This window comes from Squalius cephalus, assembly GCF_949319135.1.
Source record: "Squalius cephalus genome assembly, chromosome: 7".
Classification (NCBI taxonomy): domain Eukaryota; kingdom Metazoa; phylum Chordata; class Actinopteri; order Cypriniformes; family Leuciscidae; genus Squalius; species Squalius cephalus.
Window position 1 is genome coordinate 4,155,598 of NC_137128.1, and position 11,180 is coordinate 4,166,777.

The 11,180-nt window shown below is 39.8% G+C and overlaps 1 protein-coding gene across 3 annotated transcripts; it reads left to right on the forward strand.

Moving 5' to 3' along the window:
- Positions 1–339: 339 nt before the first annotated feature.
- On the forward strand, positions 340–10,814 carry tada1 (transcriptional adaptor 1). Of its 3 annotated transcripts, none has more exons than XM_079876509.1 (9): positions 340–473; positions 1,653–1,744; positions 1,840–1,905; positions 1,989–2,089; positions 4,133–4,339; positions 5,061–5,212; positions 8,560–8,716; positions 10,000–10,168; positions 10,225–10,814. In XM_079876509.1, the coding sequence occupies exons 1-8, from the start codon at positions 400–402 to the stop codon at positions 10,135–10,137; spliced, it is 987 nt and encodes a 328-aa protein (XP_079732635.1). In that variant the 5' UTR covers positions 340–399; the 3' UTR covers positions 10,138–10,168; positions 10,225–10,814. The 3 variants fall into 3 exon arrangements, with proteins under 3 accessions (XP_079732635.1, XP_079732636.1, XP_079732634.1); XM_079876510.1 differs by having other exon boundaries at positions 10,000–10,164; XM_079876508.1 differs by having other exon boundaries at positions 10,000–10,814.
- Positions 10,815–11,180: the final 366 nt, after the last annotated feature.

Sequence of the window (11,180 nt, forward strand, 5' to 3'; positions counted from 1 at the left end):
TTATGTTTATTTATTTTTATTTTTTTTTTATCTGGTAAAATATTTTGAGCTGTATTGTTAATACTTTGTAACCTTTTTTTTTTTTTTTTTTTTTTTTTTTTGCATTGTACTGAAATGTTTTTGTATTTGAACTGACTAAATAAAAAAGAAGAAAAAAAAAGATTAAAATAAGTTCAAATAACTGACAAAAAAAAAAAAAAAAAAAATCATTTGGAAGTTATAAGAGCATTAGTTGAATGTTTACATGAAACTGGAGAATAAAACTAGGGATTAATAAAGCCATGCTTTTACACACATGAATACAGTAGGTGGCGGTGTGAACCTTGCGATGGTCTGTAACGCGCCAAGAAACGAACAGCGGAAGAAGAAGAACGCGTCATCGCAGCTTCCGGTGCAACAATGGCCGCTCACGCGAGTGAACTAGAGATCGCCAAGAAGAATTTAACCGATGCTATCGGAGATAATGTCAAACAGTGAGTGTTTGTGAGCGGTAAATAATGTCAAACAGTGAGTGTTTATGAGCGATCAAACAGTGAGTGTTTATGAGCGATCAAACAGTGAGTGTTTATGAGCGGTCGCTGGCTCAGCAATACTAACATGTGAGCTGTTCAGAATGAGCGATGACTGTAAACACTGACCGAGTAACTGTTATAAGGTTTATTAACACTTTTCTTTTGTGTCTTCAGATGCTTCAGAGTTATTTTAATGACAGCATTTGAATATTCGGTGAATATGAGCTTTTCTGCTATATGTTTTGCAGAATATTGAGCTGCAAACTTTGTTTTGAAGATCATTTTAGCACTTTTATGACATTTCAAATAAAAAATCTGTAAATCTCAGTTTGACTCTATATTGTTTGGGTTTTAATATAACTCAAATAGAAATGTAATTTCACTGCTTCATTTGATGGTAATCTAGTTTTTAAAAAACATTGTCATTATCCTCAGTTCTGAATCTGTCAGACTGACTGTGATCGCAGTGCTGGTTTTGAGTCACAGCACAGAATAATACTATTAAAACATCAATATTTCACGTATATTCTTTTATTAATGTGTTCAAATAAAGTGAATTAAATCATGTTTTGGCAAATCATAACTAATTAAAAATGAAGATATAACACATTGAAATTGCGACTTAACTCAATTATGACTAGTTGAATTTCTAACGTACTAGTCAAAATTATGAGATATAAAGAGAAAATCATGATATTCTAAGTCATAACTATAAGCTAAAAAACGTTTTGACAGTCATAATTGACAAAAAGCTGAATTTATGATATACTTTTAGGTCATAATTATGAGATAAAAAGACAAAATAGGCCTACATTTTTCTTACTAATAATTATGAGATAAAGATTTGAAATTGACACACTAAGTCATAATTGACAAAGAGTCATAATTATGAGATAAAGTGTCGAAATATGATAAATTCCAAATTGACATAATAAGTTATGAGATTGAAATATTGAAATTAATGTCCACAATGTCATATTTTTGATGCGTGTCACAGTTATGATTTATAGAAGCCTGGTTATTTTCTCATGTGATCATGTGCGTTCTGCTGCTGCTGATTTATCTGTGCGTGTGTGTGTGATTGTCCATTCACACTGATGTTTCTCTGCGTGTGTGTTCATGAGCTGCTCTCGTTCACAGTTACTGGGCCAATCTGAAGCTGTGGTTCAAGCAGAAGATCAGCAAGGAGGAGTTTGACACGGAGGCCCGGCGTCTGCTGGCCCAGGACCACGGTAAGGTCACGCAGGACCACGGTAAGGTCACGCGTGTGTCACGCCTGCAGGGCTCGTGCTGACCTCAGCTCACGCTCGTGTGTTTCCCTCCACAGTCCATGTGCACAATGACTTCCTCCTGGCCATTCTCACGCGCTGCCAGATCATCGTCTCCACCTCAGGTACTCCGGCACTCGCACATCTGCTGGCTCAGCAGGGGTTTACTGTGTGTGTGTGTGTGGCTGATGTGTGTGTGTGTGTGCAGAGGGCGCGGGGGCGCTGCAGTGGACTGGTGGATCCGCATCTAAACCAGGCAAACCCAACCGAGGCAAGAAGAAGTTCCCCTCCGTTCGGCAGAAATTCGATGTTAGTTCTGTTTTCTCACTCACATCATTACCATATTCACAAATATAGGTCTCACTTAGTTAAAAAGAAATGGTACTGTGCATAAAGGAGTTGAACCCTCATGATTTGGTGCAATGTGAGTTTATTCTCATGACAGTTAAGCTCATATTTACTAATATCTGCCTGAACGTAATGTGGCTTTATTTCCTCTTATTTTCGATGATTCTGTCTTTTATTGCCTGTAGTACTAAAGTTACTGTAACTTTATAAAACTACTCTTACAGATAATTTTAATTAAGTTATTTCTTTAGCGCTTTATACAATACAGATTGTTTCAAAGCAGCTTCACAGTGATAAATATGAAAATAACAGTGTTAATGATGCAAACTTCATCAAACATTGCCGCATTTCCACCTATATTACCCAGAATAATCTGTCCCAGGATCTTTTTCCCCCAGACCTGTCGCTGTCTGTGTTTCCACCGTGGTCTAATGTACCGTGAAGATTAGGCAATTAGTCCGGTGACGTAGGACTGTGTGTGACTTTCCAGTTCCCGCTGGATTTCGTCCTCCTCATATAAGCTTAATAAAGCCTGAACCTCATCGTCGGCCCATCGGTCGTATTTTTTAAACTCCATTGTGGATTCGGATAGCAAACAACTCTTACTGCACGCACCGCCACAGATGAAATGCTGCGTGGAGTTAACCAATCAAAATACGGCATGAACGCAACCAGTTAGCAAGTCCCACCCCTGAAATGTCCTGAACTTTGAAAAAGTACTACCTCACAAGCAGGGACTTTGAGAGGGGGAAATATTTACCCGGAACTTCATTTAGACCCTTTACACCGAGTCCCAGCCCAAAGTCCCTAGTTCCTGGGGAAAGTTCCTGCGGTGCAAACCCGGCTTTTGAGACAAATTCTATTTCAGCTGTAAAGCAGCTCTACAGAAGATGATTGTGTTATTATTCAGATCAAGTTTTGTTCTCATCTGAGAGCTATGGAAGCTTGTTTCTGCCATATTTGCGAGGTGTAAAGGCAGAATTGCGAGATATAAACTCGCAATCGAGAGAAAAGTAGGAATTGTGAGAGAAACTTGGAATCATGAGGAAAAAAGTCGTAATAACGAGGTATCAAATCGGAACCATGAGGAGAAAAGTCGGAATAACGAGATATAAACTCGGAATCACAAGAAAAAGTCGGAATTACGAGATAAAAACTCGGAATCACCAGAAAAAAGTCGGAATAACGGGATATAAAATTGGAACCATGAGGAAAAAAGTTGGAATAACGAGATATAAATTCGGAATCACGAGAAAAAAGTCGGAAAAGCGAGATATAAAATCGGAAACCATGAGGAAAAAAGTCGGAATAACGAGATATAAACTCGGAATCACGAGAAAAAAGTCGGAATAGTGAGATATAAAATCGGAACCATGAGGAAAAAAGTCGCAATGGCTAGATATAAACTCGGAATCACGAGAAAAAGTCGGAATAGCGAGATATAAACTCGGAATCACGAGAAAAAAGTCGGAATAGCGAGATATAAACTCGGAATCACGAGAAAAAAGTCGGAATAGCGAGATATAAAATCGGAACCTTGAGGAAAAAAGTCGGAATAACGAGATATAAACTCGGAATCACGAGAAAAAAGTCGGAATAGCGAGATATAAAATCGGAACCATGAGGAAAAAAGTCGGAATAACGAGATATAAACTCGGAATCACGAGAAAAAAGTCGGAATAACGGGATATAAAATCGGAACCATGAGGAAAAAAGTCGCAATGGCTAGATATAAACTAGATCTATAAACTTTATTTTTTTGTTCTGTGTCAGAAACGAGCTTCCAGAGTGTCAGTGCTGTCAAACTGATATTACTGAAGTGTGTCTTAAAGCAGCAGATGTTATCACAGTGGTGTATTACTGTACTGTATATACGTATCATGATGTGCTTTGGCGTTATAGTCATGAGGACGAGAATTGTTGCTGGTCTAGAGTAGTCTTGTCGTAGTAAGCGTGGTCTGTGTGTGTGTCGCTGTAAGCGTGGTCTGTGTGTGTGTGTCGCAGCACCGCTTCCAGCCCCAGAACCCCCTGCAGGCGGCGCAGGCGTTCAGCCCTCGGGAGGCGGAGGACGATGAGCTACGGCTCAGCGCACAGACGCTGCTGCTGCCCACTAGAGGACAGATGGAGGCGCGCATGATGGTCAGCGCCTTCGAGATGGGCCTGGACAACGTGAGCGAGGACGCCGTCAGCAGCCTGCTGTGTGCTCTGGAGGTCAGCAGTCGTAACAGCTCCTGCACTCATAACTCATGCATTCATAACAGCTCCTGCATTCAATAACAGCCTGTGCATTCATAACAGCATGCTTGTGCATTTATAACTCGTAGATTCATAACAGCTCATGCATTCATAACAACTTGTGCATTCAGAACAGCTCATACATTCATAACTCATACATTCATAACAGCTCGTACATTCATAACTCTTAGATACATAACTCATGCATTCATAACTACATGCATAACAACTCGTTGATTCATAACAGCTCAAACATTCATCACAGCTTGTGCGTTCATAACTCGTAGATTCATAACAGCTCATGCATTCAATAACAACTACATTCATCACAGCTTGTGGATTCATTACAACTTGTACATTCATAACAACTCAGTGATTCATTAGGGCTCGTACATTTGTAACTCATGCATTCATAACTCGTAGGTTCATAACAGCTCGTGAGTCATAACTCATCTATTCATAACTCATGCATTCATAACAGCTCCTGCATTCATAACTCATGCTCTTCATGGGTCGATCTTGCTAAAACGTCTCATGGACTTAAAAAATATATATATACTTTGCATACAGAAAATAAAGCCTCTTTTAGCCCCATTGTGATTTGCATGTTTTGTTTAGGGAGGAATTGTGCCGACTTGTCATGAAAATAGTAAAACAACCCAAGCATTTTCAATGTTGTTCTGGCTGTCTTGTGCAGGTCCATCTGAAGGATATCCTGACAGCGCTGGTCTCGCGGAGGAAAGCCTATCGTCTGCGCGACGGACACTTCCAGTACGCGTTCGGCAGTGACGTCACGCCGCGGCCGTACCTGAAGAACAGTCTGCCGGCCTACCTCAGCGTCACAGAGCGGCACGTCCTCCTCCTCCTCTTAGCTCTCACTCAGCACCAGTGTTCAGGACACTTACTTTAACAGTCATGCATTACAATAGTGCCTAACTTCATTACAATAGTGCCTAACTTCATTACAATAGGGCCTTACTTCATTACAATAGGGCCTTACTTCATTACAATAGTGCCTTACTTCATTACAATAGTGCCTTACTTCATTACAATAGTGCCTTACTTCATTACAATAGGGCCTTACTTCATTACAATAGTGCCTTACTTCATTACAATAGGGCCTTACTTCATTACAATAGTGCCTTACTTCATTACAATAGTGCCTTACTTCATTACAATAGTGCCTTACTTCATTACAATAGTGCCTTACTTCATTACAATAGGGCCTTACTTCATTACAATAGTGCCTTACTTCATTACAATAGTGCCTTACTTCATTACAATAGTGCCTTACTTCATTACAATAGTGCCTTACTTCATTACAATAGTGCCTTACTTCATTACAATAGTGCCTTACTTCATTACAATAGTGCCTTACTTCATTACAATAGTGCCTTACTTCATTACAATAGGGCCTTACTTCATTACAATAGGGCCTTACTTCATTACAATAGTGCCTTACTTCATTACAATAGGGCCTTACTTCATTACAATAGGGCCTTACTTCATTACAATATGGTGCCTTACTTCATTACAATAGGGCCTTACTTCATTACAATAGTGCCTTACTTCATTACAATAGTGCCTTACTTCATTACAATAGTGCCTTACTTCATTACAATAGGGCCTTACTTCATTACAATAGGGCCTTACTTCATTACAATAGGGCCTTACTTCATTACAATAGGGCCTTACTTCATTACAATAGTGCCTTACTTCATTACAATAGGGCCTTACTTCATTACAATAGTGCCTTACTTCATTACAATAGTGCCTTACTTCATTACAATAGGGCCTTACTTCATTACAATAGGGCCTTACTTCATTACAATAGGGCCTTACTTCATTACAATAGGGCCTTACTTCATTACAATAGGGCCTTACTTCATTACAATAGTGCCTTACTTCATTACAATAGGGCCTTACTTCATTACAATAGTGCCTTACTTCATTACAATAGTGCCTTACTTCATTACAATAGTGCCTTACTTCATTACAATAGGGCCTTACTTCATTACAATAGGGCCTTACTTCATTACAATAGTGCCTTACTTCATTACAATAGTGCCTTACTTCATTACAATAGGGCCTTACTTCATTACAATAGGGCCTTACTTCATTACAATAGGGCCTTACTTCATTACAATAGGGCCTTACTTCATTACAATAGTGCCTTACTTCATTACAATAGGGCCTTACTTCATTACAATAGGGCCTTACTTCATTACAATAGTGCCTTACTTCATTACAATAGTGCCTTACTTCATTACAATAGGGCCTTACTTCATTACAATAGTGCCTTACTTCATTACAATAGTGCCTTACTTCATTACAATAGTGCCTTACTTCATTACAATAGTGCCTTACTTCATTACAATAGGGCCTTACTTCATTACAATAGTGCCTTACTTCATTACAATAGTGCCTTACTTCATTACAATAGGGCCTTACTTCATTACAATAGTGCCTTACTTCATTACAATAGTGCCTTACTTCATTACAATAGTGCCTTACTTCATTACAATAGGGCCTTACTTCATTACAATAGTGCCTTACTTCATTACAATAGTGCCTTACTTCATTACAATAGTGCCTTACTTCATTACAATAGTGCCTTACTTCATTACAATAGTGCCTTACTTCATTACAATAGGGCCTTACTTCATTACAATAGGGCCTTACTTCATTACAATAGTGCCTTACTTCATTACAATAGGGCCTTACTTCATTACAATAGTGCCTTACTTCATTACAATAGGGCCTTACTTCATTACAATAGTGCCTTACTTCATTACAATAGTGCCTTACTTCATTACAATAGGGCCTTACTTCATTACAATAGTGCCTTACTTCATTACAATAGGGCCTTACTTCATTACAATAGGGCCTTACTTCATTACAATAGGGCCTTACTTCATTACAATAGTGCCTTACTTCATTACAATAGTGCCTTACTTCATTACAATAGGGCCTTACTTCATTACAATAGGGCCTTACTTCATTACAATAGTGCCTTACTTCATTACAATAGGGCCTTACTTCATTACAATAGGGCCTTACTTCATTACAATAGTGCCTTACTTCATTACAATAGGGCCTTACTTCATTACAATATGGTGCCTTACTCCCAAAAAAAGTTCTAATTTTGGCGAATGTTAAGGCCCTTTCACACCAAAAGTGAAATGAATAATCCTCAGGCTGAAGGAAATGCATATTTACTCCAGTACAGTAGAGTACAGTAGAGGTGGAGTACAGTAGAGTACAGTATAGTACAGTAGTGTACAGTAGAGGTGGAGTACAGTAGAGTACAGTATAGTACAGTAGTGTACAGTAGAGGTATAGTACAGTAGTGTACAGTATATAGTAGAGGTAGGGTACAGTAGTGTACAGTATAGGACAGTAGAGGGCAGTAGAGGTGGAGTACAGTAGTGTACAGTAGAGGTATAGTACAGTAGTGTACAGTATATAGTAGAGGTAGGGTACAGTAGTGTACAGTATAGGACAGTAGAGGGCAGTAGAGGTGGAGTACAGTAGTGTACAGTAGAGGTATAGTACAGTAGTGTACAGTATATAGTAGAGGTAGGGTACAGTAGTGTACAGTATAGGACAGTAGAGGGCGCCACTCAAACAAACCTTTCAGCTTCTGTTCTGGATTAAAGATCAATAGGATACAGGAGAAGGAAGTTCAACACTCTTATTTCTAAATCTAATCTAAAGTAATTTTTGCTTATTAGTATGGCATGGTGGAATTAGATCATTGAAGGTCAGCAGCAAAGACATTGGTTAATAAAGTGAGATTAAATACTTAAAGTATATTTGTGTAATTTAATATAGTTAATTATAAAAGATTTGAGTAAAATTCTGAGTTTGCATTTTACTGTTTTTATTCATTTTGAGGAACACTGAATGTTTCTGTGCGAGTGAGACGAGTAAATGCATGTTCACATTTAGTCTAGAGCTACAATAACATCATATTTACACACAACAGCTCCTCACTTTGTTTCTCTCAGCAAGAGAGCTGTCAGTCAATAAATGTGTGGGAAAGTAACTTGGATATTTTGTTGTAAACTGAAAAAATAATGCGTTACTTTACTAGTTACTAGAAAAAGTAATCGGATTACGTAACTCGAGTTACTTGTAATGAGCTACCCCCGTCACTGCAGCTCGTGATGTAAACGTGTGTGTGTGTGTGGCAGGCCTCCCCCGAGCGCATCACTTCCTGCCGGCCCTCCTCCTCAGGTGTCTCCGGATGATGCGGAGCAACAGGCCGCTCTCCTGCTGGCGTGTTCAGGAGACCGTGTCCCGCCTCCACTGCCGCCCATCAGCGGATACGACCTGCTGGAAGCCCTTCAGGTGCGCCGAACACACACCAGTAGTTCATAACTCTAATTCATACTGTGGTCAGTGTGTGCTTTATTCATACTGTACCTCTGTGCCACAGTAAACCAGGGACTGATGTCACTAGCTGTGTTTCCAGACAACTGCTTTTATGAGCATTTTGGGATATCGCATTAAAAAAAAAACCCTGCCAAGATCTGCATCAGTTCTGAACATGCACATACAAACGTCTGCAATTAAAGCTGATACTTGTTTTATCCGATAACACACACATAAACTAAGATGGAAACACATTTGCTGAATAAATTCCTCAAACTCACATGACTTAGCGTGAGCTGTGATTGGATAACTGATCTAACCAGTGGACCAATGGCATCTCAGCGTCTCAGATGTTGGTTTGGTGTTTCTGAAACGCCGGAGTCGAAGTGTGTGATCAGAATGATCTGGTGTAATTCCCTCCAGAAGCGTCTCACACACGAGTGTGTTCCCGAACACCAGCATCCGAACGCAGGAGAACATGACTGTGTTTCGCCTGACACTCGAGACACACTCGTTTATGATGGAGGGAAAAACAGCCACATTACAGAAACTTACACTGTTATTACTGATATTTTGAGCCAGTTTCCCAGGAAGTGATGATTTTGTTCTCTTGAACACATGGGATGGAAACACTGCTTTATTCACAAATGTTTTATGCCATATTCCAAACCCTTCTGAACTGAGTTTTAGCTGAGAAATGTCGCCTTATAATATAGGCTTTCATCTGTAGACTAAATGCGTAATATGCATGTGCACGCCATCATCATTTTCACAGATTCGTGTTTTTGTAAGTTTACATGGAGATGATAACGTTTTATCACTTTTCCTAAACTTGCACCGTTGAACCTGTTTCAAGGTGTGTGTTCTCGATCACCAAACATGGTTGTTGTGCAAGTGAACGGCCAGAACACATTAAAAGTTTCTGTTTTCTGGGAGAACGGTGTCGTGTTAGCGGCCCCTAAGTTAATAACTAATGATCGTTGCGACGGAAGTGGTTCGATCAAAACTAACTTTAGCTGGACAATAACTTTATTAAAGCCGAACAATCTCTGTTACTGTAATCTCCTGTTATCACTGTATAAATGAAGGCGACGATGTATTTCTGCATCCGTCCAGCGGACCTTCAGTGACTGTGACTTTGCTCAGGTTTTCCGCTGTTGTTCTTCACAGACGCCTGGTTTCTGTGGCGAGTCGAGCTTTCAGACTGGGTGTGTGTAGTTAGAGTGATATTGTGTGTGTGTGTGTGTGTGTGTGTGCAGGTCCAGCGCAGGGTGATGCCGTCTCACAGCATGTACGCGCTCAACATGGAGCGGATCCTGACCCGACTCTGGCATCCCAGTCACGAGGAGCTGGAGCAGGACCACATCCACCGCCAGCACCTCACCATGCTCAGCTGAGACACGAGTGTGTGTGTGTGTGTGTGTGTGTGTGTGTGTGTGTGTGTGTGTGTGTGTGTGTGTGTGTGTGTGTGTGTGTGTGTGGAGCTGGAGCAGGACCACATCCACCGCCAGCACCTCACCATGCTCAGCTGAGACACGAGTGTGTGTGTGTGTCTGTGTGTGTGTGTGTGTGTGTGTGTGTGTGTGTGGAGCTGGAGCAGGACCACATCCACCGCCAGCACCTCACCATGCTCAGCTGAGACACGAGTGTGTGTGTGTGTGTGTGTGGAGCTGGAGCAGGACCACATCCACCGCCAGCACCTCACCATGCTCAGCTGAGACACGAGTGTGTGTGTGTGTGTGTGAGAACGTCTGTACCATGTACAGCAGTGACCAGAAGAGAGAGAGAGAGAGAGAGTGTGTGTGTGTGTGTGTGTGTGTGTGTGTGTGTGTGTGTGAGAGAGAGAGAGAGAAAGAGAGTTGGGTCTGTCCTTCACATGAGCACAGACTGACACGAGACGCTGGATTTTCAATATTTCTGGGCATTAATATGTTGAAAGGCAGTAAATGTGATTTTGTAAATATTTGTTCTCAAGTCTAGTTTTTGTATGTAAGTTCAGGACATCTCAGTGTTTTATATCTCTGAATAAACCTCATGAGTTCCTTGTGAACTGGTGCAGCACAGCTTAAGAGTCTGAATGAACTGAATGAACATTTAACTCAAGATGGAAAGAAATTGAAGAGAATCTCTTACAGTCTCATTCAGTAATTTAAAAGAAGACTGATACGACTTTCAGACTGGAGTCTGGGGGAAGGTTGAGGGAAAAAGTGTGAAATTGTAAAAAAAAAAAGATTAAATACTGTACATTTTATTATAATAAAAATTATTTAAATTAGCATTGTTTAAATGCAACATTAAAATGAATTAAATTGGTGTAAATACATTTTAGTTTAAACAAATAATAAATTTCAAAAATAAAATTTGATTTAAATAAAAAATAACTACATTTAACATTTGATTAAAAAATAAATCTTGATTTGAATAAAAACAAAAGCAGTAA

Excerpts from the sequence above, each read along its gene's own strand:
- tada1 (XM_079876508.1), top strand. The coding sequence starts at position 400 with ATGGCCGCTCACGCGAGTGAACTAGAGATCGCCAAGAAGAATTTAACC. Across the intron at positions 474-1,652 it reads ATCGGAGATAATGTCAAACA|TTACTGGGCCAATCTGAAGC; the intron begins GTGAGTGTTTGT and ends TCTCGTTCACAG. Across the intron at positions 2,090-4,132 it reads CCGTTCGGCAGAAATTCGAT|CACCGCTTCCAGCCCCAGAA; the intron begins GTTAGTTCTGTT and ends TGTGTGTCGCAG.